Below are 25,169 nucleotides of genomic sequence, written 5' to 3'. Positions count from 1 at the left end.
AGGTCCCATCTCCCCGCGCTGTTCACTGCAGAGGAGCCAGCTGCTCCCCTCCTTATACAGATGGAGACCTACCAGAAGGGGATAAAAATGACTTGCCCAAGGTCAGGAATTGGTGGCCGGGCCAGCTCTTGCTGCTGCTGGGTCGCCCAACACTGGGCTTTGTGCCGGAGCGGTGCCTGGCTGCACCGTGTCTTTTTTTTTTTTTTTTTTTTTATTGTTGGGGTTTTTTTGGTGTGGTGTTTTTTTTTTTTTTTGTTGTTTGCTCCACCAGGAAGCCCGAGTTCATGGGCTTAAGAAGTGGCTTCTCCCACTGAGCGGAACACACTCTGGCATTCCTGGGAGGAATATTATTGGTGACTTTAATTAGCTGGTAGTATTGTGCTTCCCACCTGGGTGTTCTTTATAGCTTTTCATTACGGAGGAGCCTGGCGGTGGCGAATGTTTACATGTGTCTTGGCAGGTTTTTATACCGTGGGTCGCAGCAAAAACTTTACAATAAAGCATTGTCTCGGCGGAGCCACACTTCATTTCCTATTCAAATTGCTTTGGGGAGGGGTAGGGCCGTGAAGTGGGGGGGGGGGAGAATTGTAGCTAAGGGGGATTTCAGACCTGCTGTGAGCAGGGAGCAAATGCAGAGCTGCGTTAGTGGCTGTGAACTCATCTGTAGCTTTGAACCCCCCCTGCTTCCCCCTCCGTTAGCCCTCTGGGGTAGAAATCTTTCAAGTTTAAAATCCTTTTCCTCTCTGCCCGAGAGGGAAGGCGAGACCCCAGGAGCGGAGCAGGCGACCCGAGCGCTTGGTCGCCGCGCTGGAGCAGGAGAGGCAGGTGCTCATTTGTCTCAAGGCAGCACGGAGCCATCAAATTAATTTTTAAAATAAATCAAGCAAGCGGTTTATCTTCCCCGTAGCGCCGACTCTCCCCTCCGAGGCCTCCTGTTAAAGCACACGCTGGCTGACCTAAGGCTACTATCCCTTGACTCCTGTTAGTTGTACTTAACCCCCCCACCCCCCCCCCACCCCCAGCTTGTAAATGTTCCCTCTCTATAGCAGCTGCTCCCTGGAAGGCTCCGAGCCCTCCGCTCCCCGGGGGAGGATGTTGAGCCGCGGGTTTTATGTGTGCAGGGTTGCAGCGTTTCTCCGAGGGGGTGGTTGGCTCTTTATCCATCCCAAATAGCCTTGGAGGTGTCCCGCTGGGAAAACCTTGGCACCAAATGGACAGCGAGAGCCCTTGGGATAACAGAAAAGCTCCGTTTGCCACCTTTGTCTTCCATTATCAAATACCTTTCCCCCTCCGAACAGCTGACGAAAATAATTGGCTTTTAGAGCTCGTCTTTAACGCGGAGGTCTCCAACTGCCTTATGAACAATTAGCTGATTAACCCTCGGCCGTTCCGAGGTTGGGAGCAGAGGGGTGAAGTGACTCGGCTCCCAGGTGGGAGTCCCCGCTCGGACCTCACTTCTCCCCGCCACGTTCCTCTGAGCGGGGGGCAGGGGGGGGGGGGTGAAACAAAGGATTTTTTTTGCCGCAAAGCTCCGTCTGCGTGTCTGGCCTCCCCGTTCTACCGCCACCTTGGCAACTTCGGCGGGCAGGGGGAAGCTGCCGTGTCCATTGAGAGGCTCTCAAACCGCGTGTCGCCTTGAATAACTTCATTTTTTTTATTATTATTTTTTTATTTTGCCCTGGTGGCAAATCTTCCATTTTACAGCTAGAGCATCGTCACCGTAGGACACCTTGAGGACCCCGAGCATCCCGGGATGCTGAAGCATCCCCTCGAGCCAAAGGTGCTGGCTCTCCCGCTTGGGAAGAGTTAATTTTTTTAATTCGGCCGTCAGTCGTGATTCTAGATGAACGCTGGTTTAATTCCAGTTAATGAGAATGGGGTTTAGGTGGAGGCGATAAGAGATCAGCTGGCCAGAGCCGGCCCGCTGGCTGCGTGACGTGCGTGTGGTGGTGGAGGAGAGCAGGGGTCAGTGGACCAGCAGAAAGTCTGTGTGTGTACAAAACAGCTAAATGAGAGAGAGAAAACAATTGCCTTAATTGTTTGGCTTCCAGCAAGCTTATAATAACGTGCTGAGGAGGAATCCTTTTCCTGGATAATTTTTCTGCCCCGCAATTTTTTCCAAAACACCCCCTGCCAGCCCCGGATGAGAAGCTATTAACCACCAAGGAAGCGAAGGGTGGTGGTGGAATAGCTGGGGGGGGGGGGGGGGGCGCGCGGGGAGAAGTTGGCAGAGGAAAAGGAAAAAGGGATTCGTGGACGAGGCTCGTTCCTTTAGCGAGCGGTGTCACGCGCGGTGGCACATGCTTGCGGGTTTGAGAAGTGCCGTCGGCGGTTTGTCGTCGCGAAACGCCTTTTGCTGTCACGAGAGCTGCCTCTCCCGCCTCGTCGGCGAGGGCACGTGCCCCCCCTCCCCGGCTAGGATTTGCTTCCCAAACTTTGGCTGGTGTCAGCTTCGTGCCTTTCCGTTGCTGCCCTCGCTGCTTTCTACCCCCACTCCGCCTCGGTGGAATGGAGGAGAACATCTCCTCCGGGTTGTAACCCACCCCCTTCTCTCCCTGCGTCCTTCATCTTCATCCCTGTCTCCCCATCTTCCTCCTGCTGCGCGTTGTGCTCGGAATATAGATATAGGAACGCTCAGGGATGCGTCGTCACCGCACTGTAAATCCATAGTGGGGTCGTATTTATCCTGAGGAGCCAATGGCTCGTCCCGCTCTGGGGACCCGTCCCGCTCTGGGGACCCGTCCCGCTCTGGGGACCCGTCCCGCTCTGGGGACCCGTCCCGCTCTGGGGACCCGTCCCGCTCTGGGGACCCGCGTGCAAGCTCAGCTTCTTGGTTGGGTCCATGGAGCCACTTGGCTCTTCCAAAATCCATCAGGGAAAAGTTTTTCCTCCCTCAGAGCAGCTTTGCGGTGGCACAGGGTATAGCGGATGCGGAGGGGCCGGTACGTCGTGACAGAGCACACGATGAACTTGACGGTGCTTCTGCAGGCTGAGGATTTCTTTCCCCGTGCCTACAATGTCCCCGTGGCGTTCTGCTTTTAAATCTTTGTGTCTTTAGGTAAAAAAAAGCTGCTTTAGGTAATTTTTAAAGGATTTTCTGGGCTGGCGGTAACAAACCAGCTGGATTTGCAGAGGGAGAAGATGAAAATTATCGTTTCGGGCAGTGAAGTGGAAAGCAAAGCCCTCTCCAACACCCTTCATGTTTTTAAGCGTTGCAGAAAATGTTTAGGATCCTGCAAAAAAAGTAGGAATTAGGTCGGGTAGGAGGTGGCAGCCGGACCCGCCTGGTTGTGCCAGGATAAAGCTGGAAAATCCCGATCCGCCGTCACGCAGCGGCGAAGCCGGCGAGATGCGGGGCTGGGGCTCCCGCAGGCGCTGGGTCCCCGCTAGCCCTGGGCTACCTGCTGTGGGAGGTGGCTCGGAGGGGGGGTTTCGTGCCTGGTTTTGGTCTCCGGAGGGAGACCCCAGCTCGGGGGGGGGGGGGGGGGGGGGGCGGGAGGAGCGGGTTGGGGGGCTCCAGCCTCAAGGTTTTTACAGGTGAAGGCTGGAGAGCTTCCAGCCAGGAGGATTTATGGAAACCCACCACTAATCCCCCAGGAAGGTATTTTTCCGTCCCCTCGCCGCCACCTTCCCCCACGTCACTTTTCCAAGCGGAGCGGCTGAATGCGGCCCCATGGCGTTGGGATAATGGGAAGTGACAAGGTGAAGAATAGCGCTGGCGCTCGCGGCCCTTTTCACACAAGGGTGCTGAGCGCGAGGCCCCCGCCGCCCCTGCCCCCTCCCGGGGCGCTTGGGGAAGGGGTTTGTGTCACCGGCATCGCCGGCACGGGCGGCACCCACGGGCTATGGGGCGAGCTCAGCACCAGCCCCAGCTATGGGGCGAGCTCAGCACCGGTCCCGGCTCTGAGCCAGGCTATGGGGCGAGCTCAGCACCAGCCCCAGCTATGGGGTGAGCTCAGCACCGGTCCCGGCTCTGAGCCGGGCTCTGGGGCGAGCTCAGCACCGGCCCCGGCTCTGGCCCCGGCTATGGGGCACGCTCAGCACCGGCCCCGGCTATGGGGCGCGCTCAGCACCGGTCCCGGCCCTGAGCCGGGCTATGGGGCGCGCTCAGCACCGGTCCCGGCCCTGAGCCGGGCTATGGGGCGCGCTCAGCACCGGTCCCGGCCCTGAGCCGGGCTATGGGGCGCGCTCAGCACCGGTCCTGGCTCTGAGCTGGGCTACGGGGTGAGCTCAGCACCAGCCCCAGCTATGGGGTGAGCTCAGCACCGGTCCCGGCCCTGAGCCGGGCTATGGGGCGCGCTCAGCACCGGTCCTGGCTCTGAGCCAGGCTATGGGGTGAGCTCAGCACCGGCCCCGGCTCTGGCCCAGGCTATGGGGCGCGCTCAGCACTGGCCCCGGCTCTGGCCCCGGCTCTGGGGCGCGCTCAGCACCGGCCCCGGCTCTGGCCCCGGCTCTGGGGCACGCTCAGCACCGGCCCCGGCTCTGGCCCCGACCATGGGGCACGCTCAGCACCGGCCCCGGCTCTGGCCCAGGCTATGGGGCGCGCTCAGCACCGGCCCTGGCTCTGGCCCAGGCTATGGGGCGTGCTCAGCACCGGCCCCGGCTCTGGCCTCGGCTATGGGGCGCAGGGCAGAGCAGCGGCTTCGTGGCACGGAGACACGGGAATGGAGCCCTCGGCAGAGCCCGTGTCCCAGCACGTGGCTTGGAGACGAGCCCGGACCTTGGTGGGGCTGCGTCCCTGGGGAAAGTGAGACCTGAGGTTACAAGGGAAATGTAAAGGTTTCGCAAACCTCCAGGTTTTTTTTCCCTTTTGTGGTTTTTCATTGAAGACAAAGCCGTGGCCCCGTGAGGAGCACAGCGTGGTCGGCGCTGGCCCCATGCGCTCCGGTCAAGGGCAACGCAACAGTCTCCTGTGGGAAGAGGGCTGGATTTGTGGTTTCCAGTCCCGATCCCCAGTGATCCAGCTGGCACCCAATGGGATCATGCCAGGAAATTCAGTTTTTGCATTTCTTAGAAGACAAATAACAAGTTTTGCTTAACCAGCCTCTTCTCTTGCAAATAACTCTAGGCTGGAATGTGGGGAAAAGGAATCTGGGTTTGCTACTGGGAGCAGAAACCATGCTGGAGCCTGAGGGAGCCGGGGGCGGTGTGTGCCCACGGAGCCGACAGCCAGAGCCTGGCTGGTTCCCATGCCGGAGGGTAACAATGGATTTGAAACACGAGCGTTGGACAGTGGCACCTCCCGAGGGGTCCTTGCCCTTTTTTTGGACTAGGCAGGTCTTAAAATACGCTCGAGTTTCCCGGCTCCTCGGTCTCTCCGCTGGTTTCACGGCACGATGCTCGTCCCTCTTCTAAACATTTCCCCCTTGGTTCCTTTAAATGAGTTGCGCTAATAGGAAATAGTGACGTTAATGAGATGTAGAGCTGGGGGGTCGTGCTGGACGGGGTGGGGGGACACGAGGAGCCTCGGGTGTGTTGTAGCAAACTACAGGTTACGCTGCTCAGGTGGGAGCGTGATTTCCCGGGTTCGGGTTGTCCGTGGGCTTGCAGGCACGTAACGGCGCGGGCTGCCGGGAAACCCGTCCCGCCGCCTCGGTGGAGGTGCCGGGGCTTTTCCTTCGCTCCCCCAAAAGTCGGTGGTGGCAGAAGGGGTTCAAGTTCAGCCGTGCCGGGGGCTGGAGAGCCGGCGTCTCGAAGCGTCCCTTCGGCAGCGCCTGTGCTGGGACCCTCGGTCACCTGTGCTCTCAGCTGCTGGTGTTCCCTCCCCTCCGGTGTTTTTTTTCCAAATGATCCAAAATCATTTTCCTCCCTCCTGCTGTTACAGCTGCCCACGCTCTTGTGTTGCCACCAGGTTCCTCCACCTCTGGGATGACGCGGGTCTCGCGATGGCAGCGAGTAGGTGTCAGGGTCACAGGGCTGCCCTGTGTGTTTCTCCCGTTGTTTTCTCCCGTTGTGCCGGCTGCCACATCTATGAGCCGCTGTCACCGTCACTGGGCTCTTCCCGACCCCCCCGGAGCCTTCCGTTACCCCCACTTGAGGCAGGGTCCCCCATCCCTCTTGCACATGCTCTGCTGGGGAGTTTGCTCCTCACCTACCGGAGCCTTCTCGAGTTTTCCATTCTGGCTCTTGTGACTTTGCGCATCCCCGGGGGCTTGTAGGGGCTCGGGTCTGGTCCAAGCTCCGCGTCGGTGCTTAAGTGACGGCGGATTCGGTGCCGTGGGAATTTGGGGTGTGAATGACCCAGCCGGGGGGGGTTCGGGCTGTAGGACGGAGCGGAGGGGCATGCTGTGCAGACCCTCACTCTCAGGGTGGGGAGGGGGCTGCAGCCCCTGTGCCCACCTCAGGATGGTGGAAAAGGTGCCCGGAGCTTGGCTGCTCTACATACGTTGTGTCCTTGTCCCCTTTGTACTGGAAACCTGCGGTCGGGCACGTGAGAGCATGGTCCGCCCTTCCACCGCTGATAAGGCTGCGGCTTTCGTTATCGTGTCAGCGTGTATCATGTGATGTTTTCTCAAGGCAGGGTGAAAATACAGCACTTGAAGACACCCGGCGCTTTGTTTGCCGTTGAAATACCGGCTTGGCGCCCCGCTGCCCTGCAGAAGGACTTGGAGAGTCCACTGCCGGGCTGCCCCGCTCCCCAAACCGCGGCTACGTGCTCACCCCAAAGTTAAAAAAAAAACCTCTGGTGGAAGAAACAACCACCCAGCGCCGACGTGGCCAAGGGCTGCGATGCCACCGGCTCCCCAAGCGCTTTGGTGTGGACCATCATCCCTCTCCCCGCCCCCCCCCACCCCCCCCCCCAGCCCCGTGCGCCCGCTGGCACCCACGATGTCATGTGAAAAATGAATGAGGCGAGTGCGGCGCGGGGTCAGGGGGGCTCCTGGTCACACATTGAGCCGGAGCCCCCGGCAAACCTTTGGGGAGTGGTGAAGGGCTCGCTCCGGGCTCACTCCTGGGGGGACAAGGGACAATGCCGGGGGGACGGGGACACTCTCTGACCTCCCTCTGCCCAGTCATCTGGTTCTTCATTGGTCCCCGCTGTGAAACAGAACTTGGCTTTTGTCTGTAACACAAATACATCTTTTCCCCACCCCCCCTTTCCCCCTCTATTATGATTCAATCAATGATGTCATTATGTCCCATTCAGGGGCTCTTGAACCATTTGGCTGCAGGAATTTGGAGGAGCTGGCAGGGGGAGAACGGCAGCTCCCGGCATCCCAGGGCCTCCGCTCCCGGCATCCCAGAGCATCCGCAGGAGAAACAAAGTCAGGTTTCCCCCTTAACCCCTCTTCACCACAAAAGACAAAAGTAAAAACAGCCCCCAAAGCCCTTCCCCGGGCAAAGCACGGGGGGCTGCACGTGCAGTGGGATGCCTGCAGGTGAATTAGACCTGGCGTGGTTCTCCCGAGCATCCAGTCCCTTCCATTTAATTCGTATAATTAAGATAATTTAAGCAGCTTTCGGTCTTGGAGGACTCTGCGGTGACATTGCGCAGAGTCTCCGGGCTGTGGCGGTTGAGGGGGGACCCTGAGCTCCCTCCCTGCGGTCATGCCCGCGGTGCCGACGACTTTGCAGGGTTGTTAGGAAAAAAATTCTCTGTGAAAGCAAGTGGTCTGTGGTCTTCAGCCCCTCGAAAGTTTTCCTGGTCTCGCTGACCTGGCGATGGAAGGCTTGGCTTGTGCAGAAAACCCGCGCCGATTCGGCTGGCAGAGCTGAGCTTTCCCACCTCGGTGCCTTCTGGAAGGTCCTTCAGGGCACTGATGGGTGCGGGGTTGGGGGATGCTGCACTCTGGGGGGCTTAGAGACCCTCAGATGTAGATCCAGGACCACATCCATCCCTTTTCCTCCTGGACTGGGTGATGGGGGATGCTGTGCTCGGGGGTGGGGGGGCTTAGAGACCCTCGGATGTAGATCCAGGACCACATCCATCCCTTTTCCTCCTGGACTGGGTGATGGGGGATGCTGTGCTCGGGGGTGGGGGGGCTTAGAGACCCTCGGATGTAGATCCAGGACCACATCCATCCCTTTTCCTCCTGGACTGGGTGATGGGGGATGCTGTGCTCAGGGGTGGGGGGGCTTAGAGACCCTCAGATGTAAATCCAGGACCATATCCATCCCTTTTCCTCCTGGACTGGGATGCTGTGGTGATGGGGGATGCTGCACTTTGGGGGGCTTAGAGACCCTCGGATGTAGATCCAGGACCACATCCATCCCTTTTCCTCCCGGGCTGCGAGGGGCTGCGTGGCTGGGTGTCTCCCCGCCCTGGCTCTGTCGGAACGCGCGGGTTTACTTTTTCTGATGTTTTAGTTGCAGACACGTTAATGTGCTGTCGTAGGCTCATCCCGCAGGGCCAAAAGAAGCTTCTTGAAAAACCCGGTCTTAAAATAACGTTTGGGTGGAACATCTTAATTCCACGGGTAATTTAGTGGAATATACTTTTTCCCTGGGTTAATACACCTTTCCCCAAGCTCCGGCCGTTCTTTTTAAAAGGCATAAAAGCGAGTGAGGGGTTGTTTGTACGGCTGGGGGAGGAGGAGTCCCTGTGGACGAGGTTGTTCCTGCTCTGGCCTGCGAGCTGCCATCCTGGGGGAATAATTTAACAATTATTAGGGTTTGGTTAGTCAAATATTTGCAGAGCAGCAGCTCTCTTTGCTAGATTTCCCCTCCGAGCTCTGCTAGAATCTGGAGCTTTTAGTGATGTTGGAGAAACCAAATTAAGTGACCATAAAAGATCAAACATAAGGTACTTTCCGAGTGCTTTACCCACCCGCCTTTCATCTCCTCGGGTTGAAAGAGGTCTGAAGCCTTTGTACGTGTGGAAGCGACGAGCATCTGCGCCGATCCTGACCCTGGGTGCTGGGCTCTGTGCGGCGCAGGGCGGTCAGCCTGCGTGTTTCCTCCCTCCTGCTGCCCAAACGCCTCTTGTTTGGGTTTTCCACCCTCGCTGGTTGGGTGCTGGGGGCTCTTTCCGTAGCGCAAATCGTGTTGCATCCCTGTCCAAAATCCAATCGACTGACCCTCTACACCAGCTCCTCCCTCTGCAGGATTCTGTCCTTGCCTTTCCACTTGCTCAGCCCTGCGCCGCTGCCCCGGGAGGAGGATGCTCTGCGGGCTGAGGCTGAGCCACCGCCTCTCCAGCCTGGAAATCAAACACGGACTGTCCCCTGGTATTGCCTGGTGGAGGGCCAGCCCCCCAGTACGGGGGTCTGCTGGGTCCTGGCGTGCCCTCGGCTCAAGAAAAACCCAAGAAAAAGGTTGAGCCTGGGAGGGAACTGGAAATGCAGCCGCTTGCCAAGAGGAGCCAACTGGGTATAATGGTGGGAGAGGGGCTGAGCAAGAAAAGGGTTGAGCCTGGGAGGGAACTGGAAATGCAGCCGCTTGCCAAGAGGAGCCAACTGGGTGTAATGGTGGGAGAGGGGCTGAGCCGTGGCCAGCGCTGTGATAAAGTAGTTTATCAATGAGCACAAATCGTAGAATCGGACCGTTTGCGTTGGAAGGGACCTTACAGATGGTCCAAGTCTTTTATAATTAACCCCCGGGCGGTGAAATGGCACTGGAAGGTGCTGCCGTTTTGCCTCTGTGTGTTGAAGCGATGGGTGACAAAGTGGGGAGGGGGTCGCTCTATAGGGCTGAAGGTCATGGCCAAGCCCCAGGGGCCTTGGGAGCTTCTGGTCTCCAAACCCGCTTCACTTCCCACCAAAAAATCTTTTTCCCTTTGGAGTGGGAAGCGCTGAGGACCTTGGGGATGGGTGCGGAGCTTGGAGGTAAAACCACCTTTGGGTCAGAATTAAGCTGCGTTCCCGGGGGTCTCCAGGGGGATAAAGACACGTGGCTCCGCCGATGGGCTTTGCCGCCCACCCTGGCAGCGGCAGCGAGCGCGTTTGCACCCGAGGGTTAAGAAAACTCTTAGGGAAACTTATTCTGCTCGTGCAGTTTCATCTGGTTTGAGCAGGACTTCATTTAGCTTGGGAAGCGACAGCATCTCCACGCCACCGGGCACCTCTGGGGTCTGCTGGGGGCGGTGGGCTCAGCGTGGCGGGCGAAGGGTTAACATTGCCTCGTTGGGTTTGATTGGAACAAATTGATTGATTTATGAAATCTGGGGCTAACGTGCCATTCAAATCATGTTGAGGCATCGCCCCATTGCCCCCCCCCCCCCTTTTTTTTTTTTTTTTAATTATTAAAAAACAGCCGGACGGGGCGAGGGGAAACTTTCCAAGCGGCTTTAGCGCTGCCAGCCCCCCCATCCCACAGCGGGGGGCATCGCTCTGAGTGCCCCCATGGCGGGGGGTGCCAGGAGGGAAGAGCCCCCCCAAGGGCCGGCTGATACGGAAGGTGCTGTCCGGTGCGTGCGATGGGATCAGAAACCCTTTCCCAAGCCTTTTGCCATGCGGCACATCAGAAGCGCGTCTCCTCGGCGCGGCATTCCCGACATCTTCGCTTCATCCCTGCCGTGGAAGCGGAAGAATGGAAGTGGAAGGGGCAGGTGGGCTCTCTGCACGACTTTCTGCTCTTCCTCCCCTGTTCATCCCGTTTGGGGCGAGCGTGAACGGCGAAAGCCACGGCGGTTTGACACGGAGCGAGCACAGAACCGCCGGCTGTCGCGGCGCCTGCCTGCCACGCCGTGCAGTCAGAGGGGTTTTGCCTTCCCGACCTGTTTTCCCAGACAAGACTGGGAGAAGGGATGAGGAGCAAGCCTGCGGTGGCCTCTTGCTTCTGTCAAAAAGACGGCCGGTCACCGATGCGGTGTTGCTCCGATGACGTGAGCGTGAAGGAGGAGGAAACCAGGAGCTCTCCGGTGCGCAGCCAGAAGGGGCTCAGCGTTGGGAACGACTCCTGCTCCTTATGCTTCCTGACTCCTTTTGTAAGGAAACATCTCCAGCGACCTGCACCCTGGTCCATCACTGCGCCAGACCCAGCCCGGGTGCTTCCAGCAGGTTTTTAAGGGGTGAGGGAAGCCAAGAGATCAGGCTTTGCTCAAACTTGGGGTGTCTTCACGGAGTAATTCTGCAATTTAGTTCCAGCAGAGCCAGCAGGGAGCGTGCGGATCGTCGGGGGCACATGGGTGAGGCTGGATGTTGCCACCGTCTCGCTCTGAGCTGAGCTCCTGGCACGTTTCAATCCCCGAGCAGAGCTCCCGGCGCACCGACATCTCTTTGCCGCGGAGATAAACCTGGGGTTTAACGTTTCTGCAACACACCGAGGCGTAATTCCCCATCAGCTGTGCAGAATGGTCCTCAGCACACGCCGGCGGTAGAATAACGGCGTTGCCACGCATTCCTGCTGCGTGCGTCTGAGCCCAGCGGAGCGCTCGAGGGGGCTGTGCCGACTGGGGTGGCCGTCACCGCCACGTTTGGTCACGTCGGGGTGGGAGACCCGGCGTTGCTCCTCGCCCCCGTGCCAAAGGGGTGGAAACGGGACGGGGTGCAAGGCACGCGTGGAATATTCCTGTATAAACCCCGGGCTTCCCTCTTGCAGCGCGTGGCACCCGCCGAACGCTCGCTGGCGGCGCCTCCGGGAGGGCTTAGCAGTGCTGGGAGCCCGCGAGGGGGAAGGAACGGGAGGAATAAATACGTTGAGATGAATTTCAAAAAGGTGCTGGGTGACAGCTGCGCGTCCCAGGATTGGAGAGCGTTTCTGAGAATAAAACGGTGGGTTGGTGTCATTCGCCCTCCGGGTATGAAATTGGAAGCCCGGTTACCCTCGAGTGTTTCGTAACCTTTACCTTTGGGAGGTCAAGGCCGTGTCATCATTAATCTACCGTCGCCTGAAAGCCTCGGGGCTCTGCTTTTCATCCTGCCATCCGTCATGCTGCAGCACGCTACGGGAGAGGGACCAGAAGGGTCCGGATTGCCACGCACACGTGGGCGCGCACCCTGCCGTACACCGCGGATGCGATGACGGAGGCTCATGGCCATCTCTCCACGTTTATGCTCAGGGTACTCGGTGCTTCCTCTGCTAAGCCAGCACGGATTCCTCCTGGGAACGCGTTAATCCGTGGAGAAAGCAGCGTGGCACAGGGTCTGGGGGACAGGGATTTCGTAACCATGTGGGCTTTTAAAATAGAGCGGGTGCAGCGGGCAGGTCGCTGCTGTTAGTGCCAGCGGGATGCACGGAGCATCTCCCGGGAGTGTCTCCCGTGCCTCGGTCCTTTGCCCGGTGTCCGAACCTGTGCCAGGGTGTCCCAGTGAGCCAGGCTGGCTGCTCGCCCGGCTCCCTGCCCGGCTGCTGCGGCTGAGCCCGGCATTCCCGCCTCGAGCCTCGTTACGCGGCGTGCGGAGCGGTGCCCATCGCGGCCGGGACGTGGGCGCCGGATCCGTTAGTGGGTGACGCAGCCTCGTCCTTTGCCGCGTTGCGCTCGGTGCGGGGACCGGAGCTGCTCGTGGCAAATAATGAATGAGGCGCTCGTAGGGGCCGAGGGGCTGCCCGGCGACTTGCCCCCGACACTGAAGGAGCGCGAGGCTTTTGGTTTCGGGTGATCCCGAATCAACTCGCTCCAGATCCGAGGAGCGAGGCCGGCGGCGGGGTCGGTCCCCCCGTACACGCTGGGCGCTGCGGGGGTCAGCGGGACGGAGCACCGGAGGGAGCGCAGCTCCTGCTTGCACTGCCGCAGGGAGCGTGGCTTGGGGCGAGGAGAGCTGGGATCCGAGATGGGATCTAGGCTGGGGTCTGAGCTGGGATCCGACCTGAGATCTGGGCTGGGATCCAAGCTGGGATCTGAGCTGGGATCTGGGTTGGGGTCTGAGCTGGGATCCGACCTGAGATCTGGGCTGGGATCCAAGCTGGGATCTGAGCTGGGATCCGGGCTGGGGTCTGAGATGGGATCTGGGCTGGGGTCCAGGCTGTGATCTAGGCTGAGGTCTGAGCTGAGATCAGGGCTGGGATCCAGGCTGGGGTCTGAGCTGGGATCCCTGGCAGGTTGAGTGCCAGAGCGCTGCGCACCATGGAAACCCGGACGAACACCTTTGGCATTAACTCTTCCACCACCAGCACTTCTGCCTTCTCCTGGGAGAGGGGGAGTGATCCCGTTCTTACATGGATCCTTCCCTCTTTCGGGAATAAGGGACGTGATCCCGAGGCCGAGCGGCTGAGGCTGGATGTGATCGGTGCTGACCCGCGCTCTCCCTCTTGCCCTCCGGCACCTCTTCCCGTGCCCACCGGGAGCTCCCGGCTCTGTCACTTGCTCCAAGGAAAACAAAACGGGATCACTGGATCCCCGGGATCCCAAGGTTCCGCTGGCTGCAGCCCCTTGGAACGCCGCAGTGCGGGGGGACGAGCCCCCTCCCCTCGCCGCCTCCTTCCCCACGGCAGAGGGTGGGCAGCCGCAGGGCCTGATTCTGCCCAGTGCAGCATCTTCCCCCTGGGTGCCCGGAGCCGGTGGGGTTTAGGCTGCACCCTCAGGAGGGAGCCTGGATCTCCCTTGGAGAAGCAGCGGATCCCAGGCAGATTACCGTTGCTGAAGGTGGAGCCGTGCCAGTGCCCCGCGGTCCCGTAGGTGGATTTTTGGTGTCGAAATTAAAGCATCGGGATCACGCACGGCGCAAATAGATGGACAGGACGGTGTAAATGCCGCCTGGTACCAGGTGGCAGGGAAGACTTTAGCTTCAGGGCTTGGAGCCTTTCGTAAAACCCTTTTCCCCCTCTTTTTTTTTTTTCCCCCCACCCCCCTTATTTTATTTTATTCCTCTTATTTTATTTTATTTTTTTTAGACGAACGACAAAATAACCGTTGTGGCGCGAGTGCAAAGGGAAACAGGGAGGGTAGAAAATAAATCTGACCACGCTGCCAGCAAGGTCAGCTTTCCCCGCAGATGCTGGTGCACCCATTTGCACGCCGGAGCGCGGCCCCCGGGGGCACCGCCGCGGGTTGATAGATGCGGAGATCGCGGCGTTTTGATAGAGGTAATTTTCCTCAGCTGGGTTTCAGCACCCCATGAATCAAAACCTGTCAGCGAGGAGCTCCGGAGACGGAGTGAAGTTGATTGTACGCGTGTTTGCATCTGACACCCTCGTGCTAGGGGGTCAAGTGAGCGAGATCATTAGGACCGTGTTGATTTAGTAGGAGGGTTACGTGCTTTCCCTGCAGGGCAGGGGTGGGGGTGGCTCGCCGAAAAAATAAATAAACCCCCTACGGCTGGGTGCCGGTGCTGGGAGCCTCCCCTGGCCTTTTATCAGAGCCACGGCGCTTGCCCAAGGTGGCTTCGGGGCCATCCTCTTCCTCCTGAGGTTTAAAGCCCGCGGTCAGCCGTGCTGTGGCTTTTAAGAGCCGGTTGAACGTCGCCGGTGCCCGGGTTGGGTTGTCTTTGTGCGGCCGCGGTCGGTCGGTGCGTGCGTCACGCCGCCGCAGCCGTCCTTCTTCCTTCTCCCTTCCCTTCGCCGTCCCCGCGATGATAATAATCCCTCCTGGCGCCCTTTGTTTGCAACCCTCAAGCTTGTGCTGCTTTTTCCGGGATGTTGCTTCTTCCTGAAAACCGGAGGAACCCTGAGGTGGAGCGGGTGGGCTGGGTTGGGAGGGGGGCTGGGGGCTGCTCCTCCACCTTCGTGCTGTCCCTTCCATCCTCCTCCTCCGGGAAATGAGGCTGGGGGGAGCACCAGTGTTTTCACAGCTTTGCCACCAAACCACAGATGGGGGGATGGGGAGCACCACGGGGGAGGTGATGCTGGAGCCGTGTCGGGGGGGAGGGGGGTGAAGCTGGGGGCTCGGGGCTCTGACACCACCACGGCTGCTGGTGGCTCCTGACGGAGCTGGGGCTCGAGCCCCCTCCCGGAGTTTTTCATCCAAACGCCTTGGCCAGTCCCATTGCTGCGACGCACGTCGGTGTTGGGGTCACGGTAAGGGATCGACACGGGGAGGTTTCCCCACTGCTTCCCACCGGTGCCACCGGTCAAATTTGGCTGCTGATGGCGCCGTCTGTGACCACGTCAAGGGATGAGGGTCCGGCTCCGTTCCTCTGCTTGGCTGGCTGATCCCGGCAGATCCAGGTGGAGCACTGGGACACAAACCATGGAGGGGTGGATTTTCTTCTTCTTCACGAACCATGGAGGGGTGATTCTTCTTCTTCTTCTTCACGAACCATGGAGGGGTGTTTCTTCTTCTTCTTCTTCTTCTTCACGAACCATGGAGGGGTGTTTCTTCTTCTTCTTCTTCTTCTTCACGAACCATGGAGGGGTGATTCTTCTTCTTCTTCTTCTTCACGAACCATGGAGGGGTGATTCTTATTCTTCTTCTTCTTCACGAACCATGGAGGGGTGATTCTTCTTCTTCTTCTTCTTCTTCTTCACGAACCATGGAGGGGTGATTTTTCTTCTTCTTCACGAACCATGGAGGGGTGATTCTTCTTCTTCTTCTTCTCACAAACCATGGAGGGGTGATTCTTTTTCTTCTTCTTCTTCTTCTTCACGAACCATGGAGGGGTGATTCTTCTTCTTCTTCATGAACCATGGAGGGGTGGTTTTTCTTCTTCTTCACGAACCATTGAGGGGTGGTTTTTCTTCTTCTTCACGAACCATGGGGGGTGGTTTTTCTTCTTCTTCTTCTTTTTCTTCTTCTTCTTCACGAACCATGGGGGGTGGTTCTTCTTCTTCTTCACGAACCGTGGAGGGGTGATTTTTCTTCTTCTTCTTCTTCTTCACGAACCATGGGGGGTGGTTTTTCTTCTTCTTCCTCTTCTTCTTCTTCTTCTTCTTCACAAACCACGGAGGGTTGTTTTTTCTTCTTCTTCACGAACCATGGGGGGGTGGTTTTTTTTCTTCTTCTCTTCTTCTTCTTCTTCTTCTTCTTCCTGGTGTTGGTGCCCCTGGTTCCCCCAGGCAGTGGGAAGCCGTGTGTCAGGGTGGCGTGGCCAGGGACCCCTGCCCTCGATAACAGGATGTAGGGGGTGGGTGATGGGGGGCGAGAGCTCTGCAGCGAATTTAATGATCGGGGAGGGAGAAGCGGTCGGAGCCTGAAGTAATCAGGCAGCCTGGGCTGTAGGAACTGCCTGAAAGAGGCATGAGATGCCCAGAGGTAGGAGTAAATCCGCAGAAAATGAGCACGTTGAGGCTCTTATGGGCGATGGTGGGATCAGGACGTTGGTGTGGGTGATGGCAGCGGAGCTCAAAAGGCTCCAGGTTTTTTGGAGATCCTTGGCAATGGAGCTAAGAAGTCTCCAGGGTTTTTGGAGACCCTTGGCAGCGGAGCTCGAAAGGCTCCAGGTTTTTTGAAGACCCTTGGCAGCGGAGCTCAAAAGGCTCCAGGTTTTTTGGAGATCCTTGGCAGTGGAGGTAAAAAGTCTCCAGATTCTTTGGAGACCCTTGGCAGCGGAGCTCAAAAGGCTCCAGGTTTTTTGGAGCTCAAAAGTCTCCAGGGTTTTTGGAGACCCTTGGCAGCGGAGCTCAAAAGGCTCCAGGTTTTTTGGAGACCCTTGGCAGCGGAGCTCAAAGGGCTCCAGGTTTTTTGGAGACCCTTAGCAGTGGAGCTCAAAAGGATCCAGGTTTTTGGAGCTCAAAAGGCTCCAGGTTTTTGGAGACCTTTGAGAATTGGGGATCGGGAAGCTCTGGGAGATGTCAGCAGAAATTTGCTGGGAAGGGGCACGGCGTGCCGTGGGGAGATGGGGCGAGTGCCGACCCTCCCTCTCCAACGAGAATGCTTCCGAGAGACGCGGCCCAGCCTCCGCGCCACGGGGGTGACGGTCACGTTGCTGCTGCTCGCTGTGCCCAGGGCTTTACCGCGTCCCCCACATCATTCCTCCTCCTCCACGTCCCAGCAAAGGTTCTGCCCACCGAGGTGGGACCTTCCTTCGCTCGTGCCCATCCGTGCCCCGTCTGTCCGCACCCTCCGTCGTGCTCGGGTTTGGGCACGGGGGAGTTCAGCGGGAAGGCGACGCTGTGACGGGGGTCTCGAGGGGGGCTGGGGCTCGCTTTGAGGCGGTTGTACCACGAGCTGGCAGGGCAGACGTTATCCTTGTGTGTCTTCTCCAGTGGCCGGAGCCACCGGCGTTACCTGCCGTGCCGGGCAGCCCCCCCGCGGTCTTGCCATCTCTCCTGCTTTGCTTCGGCTTTTTTGCTGGGGTGCCTGGCTGTGGGAGGAGGGGGGGTGGGGGGGGGAGATGATTTACGGTGAAACGAGCTCCCCCCCACCCCGGGGCATTGCCAACAAAATCCATCTGGGTCCTTCTTTGTGCCAGAGCGAAGAAGATGAGAAGCTGAAGAAGCGGAAGGAGCGGTTTGGCATCGTGACGAGTTCAGCCGGGGCTGGAGCCACAGAGGACACAGAGGTAAAACCTGGGGGGCAGCGGTGGTCCCAGGGGGGGTCCTGAGTCCCCTCGGTGCTGACGTGGGGCCGGCTCACGCTGCGGTGGGGGTGGGGGCTCAGCCCCCGTTCCCATAAACCGCTCCGGACCCCGCCGAGCCCCGTGGTGGCATCCAGCTCCTCCTCTTGCGGGATGGCATGGATACTTCCAGAAGGAGATGTGTGGGTGGGGGGGGGCACATCTGCTCTACTCCACTTTCTCCCCCCCCCCATCCCCCCTCCCCTCGCTCTCTCTGCTCCTTGTCCTCCGCAATTCCCCGCGTCCTGGATGTTTCTGGCCCCTCTGCTTCCCCTCGGATGCTATTGTAGGTCCTTCATCAATAAATCCCCGGAGACTCGACGACATAATGAGCCTCGAGATGCTGCTGACCCTGTTTCCAGCTTTTCTCCTCCAAGGCTTTGTTCTGTCCTCTGGGGTTTTGGCCCATCTTTTAAATTTGTCACCTCCTCGGGGCAATTTTGTGCTCTTTTATCTACTTTCACACTTTTTTTTTTTTTTTTTTTTTCTGTTTCAAATTGTTCCAAAGCACTGGGCGCCATTACGGCAGAGAGTGCCCTGCGCACCAATGGTGCCACGTAAATACGGCTCCAACGGGGATCAGCCAGAGTCGGGGACCCCTGTCCTGGGGACAAAAGGACCCCTCGGGGGTCGGGGGGGGACCCTCTGCCTTAACCAACCAAACAGCAAAGCTGCGGCAGGGCGAGCGTTGCGTTTTGGAAACTGCTTAACCAGATGGTTCCAGGGATGAGAACTGGGGGTTGTTGGGTTCCTAAGAGCGATCTCAACAATTCAGGTGGGGTTTAGGGCTTTTTTTTTCTTGGGAGGGGGGGGGGCTTTTTTATTTTTTTTTTCCTCCCCCTCCTGCCTGTGTTTTGTTTGGGGTTTCCTGCAGAAACGCTGCCCGGCGTGCGGAGCGCTGTTCCCAGCCTTCTGCCGGGCAGGGGGCAACGAGCCCCTCCGGCTGGGCGAGGGATTCCACGCTTTTCCGTTAGGTCACTCGGAGATTGTGCCTGGAACAAAAAGGTCTTTTTACTGGTATTGTGTGCACTCAAATGCACCTTTCCCCGGAGATTCTTGATTAGGGCTTCTGTTGCCCCCGGGCTATTTATCCTGCTAAAAATTAAGATTTATACGCCCCTCGTGTATCGGCTTAAAGGCATATCGGAGAGACGCAATAGTATATTTAATGCGTTTTAGTGTGTCCCTCTCACCTTTGCCATGAATAGGGGAGTGTTAACCCTTTGCCCTTTTTACATTTCCCACCTCCCCACTGCCTGGAAGGGTTTCCAGGCCATGAAGTAACCATTGTTCCCAGCTCAGCCCCTTTGTCGCGCTTTGCCGATGACTCCAGCAGCGCCGTATCCCCCGGCGCTGGGTGTTTCTGCCGCTCAGTTTTGGGGTGCCCTGTCCCGCTGCTCAGCTTCCCTCAAACTAGAACCCAAAGACTGGGGAACTCAGGCAGCGGCCGGAGCTGCCGAGCTCCAGCATCGTTACCCAAACCTGCCGCTCAGTTTTGGGGTGCCCTGTCCCGCTGCTCAGCTTCCCTCAAACTAGAACCCAAAGACTGGGGAACTCAGGCAGCGGCCGGAGCTGCCGAGCTCCAGCATCGTTACCCAAACCAAATTTTTTAATAAATTCTCCATCGGGTTACGTGCCTGTGTGAGATTTGAAACGACTCGTTCTTTTGTTTCTCTTCGGGTTTGATTGATTGATTTATTATTATTTTTTCTCTCTCGTGATTCCTCTTTGCAGGCAAAGAAGAGGAAAAGAGCAGAACGCTTCGGGATCGTCTGATGCCAGTGGTTTTTTTTTAGCTTCAGCCCATTTGCAGTGTGCCTCGAGTGCGTGCATCCTCCTCCTCCTCTCTCTTCCCCCCACTTTCCCTCACTCCCACACTGTTTCTCTAGGTTTTAGTGAACGAGTAGACAGGGAATCCCCCGTAGTTGTATGATTGTGCTACTGGGTTTTGTTTTCCCCACACACACACCCCCCTCCCTCCAAGTTCCAAAGTTTAAAAATGAAGAAAAGTTGAGCAAAAAAAAAAAGAAGAAACTGTTCTCGGTGCATCTCCGGCCGCCCGCAGCCCCCCGCGGTTTCCAGCTGCTGTGGGGTCATTGGCAGCAGCTCCCACCGGAGGTACCGTCCGGCGGGGAGGGACGGAGCGTGTCCCGGTGCCTTCCCGGTGCCGCCGTGGCGAGCTCTGCCCCGTAGCTAGGTGGGCAGTCAGAGCAAGGGTAGGAGGTGAGGAAGGGGAAGCACTGAGCGGAGCTCGAGCAGCGTTTGCTCTGCCCTCGGCACTTGCTTGAGGGACCCCAACGTGCTGCTGGAGCCGGGGCTGATGTAAACCCGTTGTCTTTGCCGTCCGATGCTGCCTCCAGCTCTCAGACCACCTGGTCCTCTCCTCCTCCTCTTCCTCCTCCTCCTCTTCCTCCTCCTCCCTGTGGAAACGGGCCCCCCGGCGTCATGGTCCCTTCCCAGCAGCTGGGAGCGGCACGATGGGTGATGCGACTCCTGCTCCGGAGCTCAGCTCCCTGCCCCTGGCTCGCCCCAGAGCGGGCAAGTTCAACCTCAGGGAAGGATTTTTCCCAAGTGGAAGCGGCGTGCCGGTAGGTGGTTTCACGGCTGTGGTGAAGGGGAATTGCCAGCGTGGGAATTGCTGCTTCACCCTCGATCGAGACGGGCACCCTAAAACGAGGAGGAAAATGTAGCGACAGAGCCCGTTCTCAGCGCTTCGCTCATCCCACCCCAGCCCCTCGGCGGCGGTTTCCAGGTCCACGATACGTTTCTCTCCTTAAACAACAACCCAGCAGCCGCTTTGCCCGATGGCTGTTCCCAGGCTGGATTTTATCTCGTCCTCAACCCTGCTGTCCTCCGGGGTGCCGGGACCCCTCGGTTCAAGCGTGGAAACCCTCGGTAGCTCCGCAGGACCCACGGTGTCCAGTACCCGTAACCCTTCAGGGTGACATTCTGGAGGAAAATCAATCAAATCGGGTCCAGTCACACCACATGCCGCAGCCCCTGGGCTGGGAAAAGCCCTTCCCTGGGGTGGGTGGAAGGAGCGGTGGCAGCGGTGACACCGGTGGCATTTGCCCTTCCCCCCCCCTCGCCTGCCGGAGCTCCCCTCCCGCGCATCCCTCAGCCCCGGGTGCAGCAGGAATCCGTCCATCCACTTGGATTTTGGGGCAGGCGGCGCGGCCGCAATCCTCTGGGCTGGACTGACGCCCTAAATCCTTATTTCTAACCGGGGAGATGTTTGCTGTATCTTCCTTAAGATACCCGAGAGCAGCCGGGGGGAGGGAGGGGGGGGGGGGTTAACAGATGGAGCTTTCCGGAGGCTTGGACCTGATTCTCGATAAGCAATATATAGATAGTTATATTTTTTAACATAGAAATCTTCCAACCGCTTCTGTTCCGTTAGCGTTTGTGGTCCGAGCGCGGCCGCCTGCCCTCGGTGGTCGAAGCAATACCGTGGACCTTGGTTTATTTTCCCAAAGGGCAGCTAAAAGCCACGGGGGTCCGGGGGTCCGGTGCGTGTCTTGGGGTCGTCAGTGAATCGAAGCTCCCTCACTCCTTCCTGATTCCATGTAATAATTTTATTCTGGGAAGTTTGTGGGTTTTTTTGGTTGTTTGTTTTTTTTTTTTGTACGTCGGATTTTGTAAGATGTATTTTCTATTTGGCTTTCGATCTTTTCGCTGGTTATTGGCTTGAGATGTTTTGTAGTGTGCCAGGGCAAACGCTGCGTTTCATTCTCGGTTTCGTAATAAAACTGCTGCTCCAAGGCAGTGCTGGGGTCGGTCACCGCGACGCACGGAGCGGCCAAGGGGGGCGGGGGGAGCATGGGGGGGGGGAGCGGGGCTGCTCCCGGCTGGGGGGGCGGTTGCGGGCGCAGAGACCCTGCCCGGCCGCGCCGTTGCCAGCGGGGGGGGGGGAAACCACCGATGTTAACGTGGTGTCCTGAACCCCCGGCCTCTGCGGGTTGAGTGCGCTGCCTCCTTGGGGTGCTGAGCTCGCTGCCTCCGTGGGTGCTGCCTCTGTGGGTGCTGCTTCCTTGGGTGCTGCTCTCGCTGCTTCCTTGGGGTGCTGCTCTCACTGCCTCCTTGGGTGCTGCCTCCTTTGGGTGCTGCTCTCGCTGCCTCCTTGGGTGCTGCTTCCGTGGGTGCTGCTCTCGCTGCCTCCGTGGGGTGCTGCTCTCGCTGCCTCCGTGGGTGCTGCCTCCGTGGGTGCTGCCTCCGTGGGTGCTGCTCTCGCTGTTTCCTTGGGGTGCTGAGCTCACTGCCTCCTTGGGTGCTGCCTCCTTTGGGTGCTGCTCTCGCTGCCTCCTTGGGTGCTGCTTCCTTGGGTGCTGCTCTCGCTGCCTCCTTGGGTGCTGCTTCCTTGGGTGCTGCTCTCGCTGCCTCCTTGGGTGCTGCCTCCTTTGGGTGCTGCTCTTGCTGCCTCCTTGGGGTGCTGAGCTCACTGCCTCCTTTGGGTGCTGCTCTCGCTGCCTCCTTGAGTGCTGCTCTCGCTGCCTCCTTGGGGTGCTGCCTCCTTTGGGTGCTGCTCTCGCTGCCTCCTTGGGTGCTGCCTCCTTTGGGTGCTGCTCTCGCTGCCTCCTTGGGTGCTGCTCTCGCTGCCTCCTTGGGTGCTGCTTCCGTGGGTGCTGCTCTCGCTGCCTCCTTGGGTGCTGCTTCCTTGGGTGCTGCTCTCGCTGCCTCCTTGGGTGCTGCTTCCTTGGGTGCTGCTCTCGCTGCCTCCTTGGGTGCTGCTTCCTTGGGTGCTGCTCTCGCTGCCTCCTTGGGTGCTGCTCTCGCTGCCTCCTTGGGTGCTGCTCTCGCTGCCTCCTTGGGTGCTGCTCTCGCTGCCTCCTTGGGGTGCTGCCTCCTTTGGGTGCTGCTCTCGCTGCCTCCTTGGGTGCTGCTCTCGCTGCCTCCTTGGGTGCTGCTCTCGCTGCCTCCTTGGGGTGCTGCCTCCTTTGGGTGCTGCTCTCGCTGCCTCCTTGGGTGCTGCCTCCTTTGGGTGCTGCTCTTGCTGCCTCCTTGGGGTGCTGAGCTCACTGCCTCCTTTGGGTGCTGCTCTCGCTGCCTCCTTGAGTGCTGCTCTCGCTGCCTCCTTGGGGTGCTGCCTCCTTTGGGTGCTGCTCTCGCTGCCTCCTTGGGTGCTGCCTCCTTTGGGTGCTGCTCTCGCTGCCTCCTTGGGTGCTGCTCTCGCTGCCTCCTTGGGTGCTGCTTCCGTGGGTGCTGCTCTCGCTGCCTCCTTGGGTGCTGCTTCCTTGGGTGCTGCTCTCGCTGCCTCCTTGGGTGCTGCTTCCTTGGGTGCTGCTCTCGCTGCCTCCTTGGGTGCTGCTTCCTTGGGTGCTGCTCTCGCTGCCTCCTTGGGTGCTGCTCTCGCTGCCTCCTTGGGGTGCTGCCTCCTTTGGGTGCTGCTCTCGCTGCCTCCTTGGGTGCTGCTCTCGCTGCCTCCTTGGGTGCTGCTCTCGCTGCCTCCTTGGGGTGCTGCCTCCTTTGGGTGCTGCTCTCGCTGCCTCCTTGGGTGCTGCTCTCGCTGCCTCCTTGGGTGCTGCTTCCTTGGGTGCTGCTCTCGCTGCCTCCTTGGGTGCTGCTCTCGCTGCCTCCTTGGGTGCTGCTCTCGCTGCCTCCTTGGGGTGCTGACCTCGTTGCTTCCTTCGAGTGTTGACCTCACTGCCTCCTTCGGGTGCTGACCTCATTGTCTCCTTCGGGTGCTGATCTTGCTGCCCCCTTTGGGTGCTGCTTCCTTGGGGTGCTGCTCTCGCTGCCTCCTTCGGGTGCTGACCTCGTTGTCTCCTTCGGGTGCTGACCTCGTTGTCTCCTTTGGGTGCTGCTTCCTTGGGGTGCTGCTTCCTCGGGTTGCTCGTGTGGCTGCCGCCTTGGGGTGCTGACCTCACTGCTTCCTTTGGGTGCTGGTCTCGTTGCTTCTTTCGAGTGTTGACTTCGTTGCCTCCTTTAGGTGCTGACCTCACTCCCTCCCTTGGGTGCTGACCTCGCCGCTGCACCAGCTCTTCGCAGCGAGGTCCCGGCTGTCGCCCGCGCCGGGCGCAGGGGGGGTCGCTGCTCCTCACGGCCGATGGGTCGGTGCTGTGGACCTGGGGGGGCTGCAGACCTTGAGGGGCAGCACCGGGAGCTCTTGGCTTTGCCGTGGTGGCTTCCCTGGGGTCCCCCTGCACTGGGGGGGGGGGGGGTTTACAGCCGGGGGGATGGGGACAGCCGCCTGTGAGGTGCTGTGGGTCACCGGTGGTCGCATCCGGAGCGCGATGGCACACCAAGGGACACCATCGCCTCCCCCCTGGGCTGGGGGCAGCGCCGAGGACCCCTGATTTTGCTGCCCCCTCCACATTCCAGCCCAGGGACTGGAGCCATGGGGGGGTCCCTGCCGGGGGTCCCAGTGGAGTTTGTGCCCCGGCCGATCTCCCAGTGAAGCGACACGTGCTTCTTCCCCGCCATTCCTCCATCCCGTCCCCTCGGGGGATGCTCCGGTGTCCCGGGGAACATCGCTCCGACGGCTCCGCGTTTCAAACGGCACCGGATTGATTTTTCCTCTCGGAGCTGGGGGCTGCTCGTGACCGATTTGGGCTGAATAGGGGGCGGGGGGGGAAGCGGTGGGCGCACAATGCGCGGGGGAGAGTGTGGGAAAGGCGTCAAAAGAAAAGGAGGAGCCGGCGCTGGTGGCTGGTGACGCCGAGCGGTGCCCAAATCTGGTGTGAAGCCACTTGTCACGGCCGGTGGTTGGGCTGTAGATGCGAGTGGGACAGTAGGTCAGGCTGGGGGTGGGGGGGAGAGGGAGAAATGGGGGGGGGGGGGTTGCACAGTGGGTGAAGAGCGGGGTGCGCGGTGGGAGCACAATGCATGCCTGTGCCAACGGTGTCCCCCGCTTCATACGTTTTCCCTCCTTCCAACGTTGCCCCTTCTCCCAACGTTGCCCTTTCTCCCAACGTTGCCCTTTCTCCCAACGTTGCCCTTTCTCCCAACGTTGCCCCTTCTCCCAACGTTGCCCTTTCTCCCAACGTTGCCCCTTCTCCCAACGTTGCCCTTTCTCCCAACGTTGCCCCTCCTTCCAACGTTGCCCTTTCTCCCAACGTTGCCCCTCCTTCCAACGTTGCCCCTTCTCCCAACGTTGCCCTTTCTCCCAACGTTGCCCTTTCTCCCAACGTTGCCCCTTCTCCCAACGTTGCCCCTTCTCCCAACGTTGCCCCTCCTTCCAACGTTGCCCCCTTCTCCCAGCGTTGCCCCTTCTTCCAACGTTGCCCCTTCTTCCAACGTTGCCCTTTCTCCCAACGTTGCCCCTTCTCCCAACGTTGCCCCTTCTTCCAACGTTGCCCCTTCTCCCAACGTTGCCCCTTCTTCCAACGTTGCCCCTTCTCCCAACGTTGCCCCTTCTGCCAACGTTGCCCCTTCTTCCAACGTTGTCCCTCCTTCCAACATTGCCCCTTCCGCCAATGTTGTCCCTTCTGCCAACGTTGCCCCTCCTTCCAACATTGTCCCTTCTTCCAACGTTGTCCCTTCTAGCCGCGCTGTCCTCACCTCCCACCAGCTTCTCGCCCCCGGGTTCCCCATGGGGGGGTTGGAAACATCTTCTCGTTTGAATTTGTGGAAACAGGGAGATGGGAGAGCCTGGGGGTGTGGGTGAGCCGGGGGGGGGGGGACATGGCACCGAGCCCCCTCCACTGCCCTCCACCTGCGCTTGTGCCGCAGCCCGTGAGCGTGGCTGGTGGCCCTCCCGGCTCTGTGCCACTGTTCGGCTCCGGGGTGGGGGCTCCATCACAGGAGGGGTGGGGGGGCTCCATTGCAGGAGGGTGGCCGTGGGCTGCTGCTGCGGAGCCCTCCTCCTCCTCCTCCTCCTCCTCCTCTCCAGACTCACCACTCTGGTGCATCTCCTCCCCCAGA

At 59.4% G+C, this 25,169-nt stretch overlaps 1 protein-coding gene across 3 annotated transcripts in view; it reads left to right on the top strand.

The window, feature by feature from the left end:
• SARNP (SAP domain containing ribonucleoprotein) overlaps positions 1-21,074 on the top strand; it is a gene marked incomplete at its 5' end in the record, with an annotated part of 32,285 nt that extends 11,211 nt beyond the window's left edge. The window contains 2 exon segments of one of the 3 annotated variants that reach the window (XM_055792012.1): positions 17,166-17,255; positions 19,044-21,074. In XM_055792012.1, the coding sequence (XP_055647987.1) occupies positions 17,166-17,255; positions 19,044-19,085 (132 nt within the window). 3 annotated transcript variants of the gene reach the window in all.
• Positions 21,075-25,169: the final 4,095 nt, after the last annotated feature.

The sequence above is a fragment of the Falco peregrinus genome, chromosome 19 (assembly GCF_023634155.1).
Source record: "Falco peregrinus isolate bFalPer1 chromosome 19, bFalPer1.pri, whole genome shotgun sequence".
In the NCBI taxonomy this organism is placed as follows: Eukaryota; Metazoa; Chordata; class Aves; order Falconiformes; family Falconidae; genus Falco; species Falco peregrinus.
The sequence above is the reverse complement of the archived record's forward strand: the minus strand, read 5'-3'. Positions and strand labels throughout refer to the sequence as shown.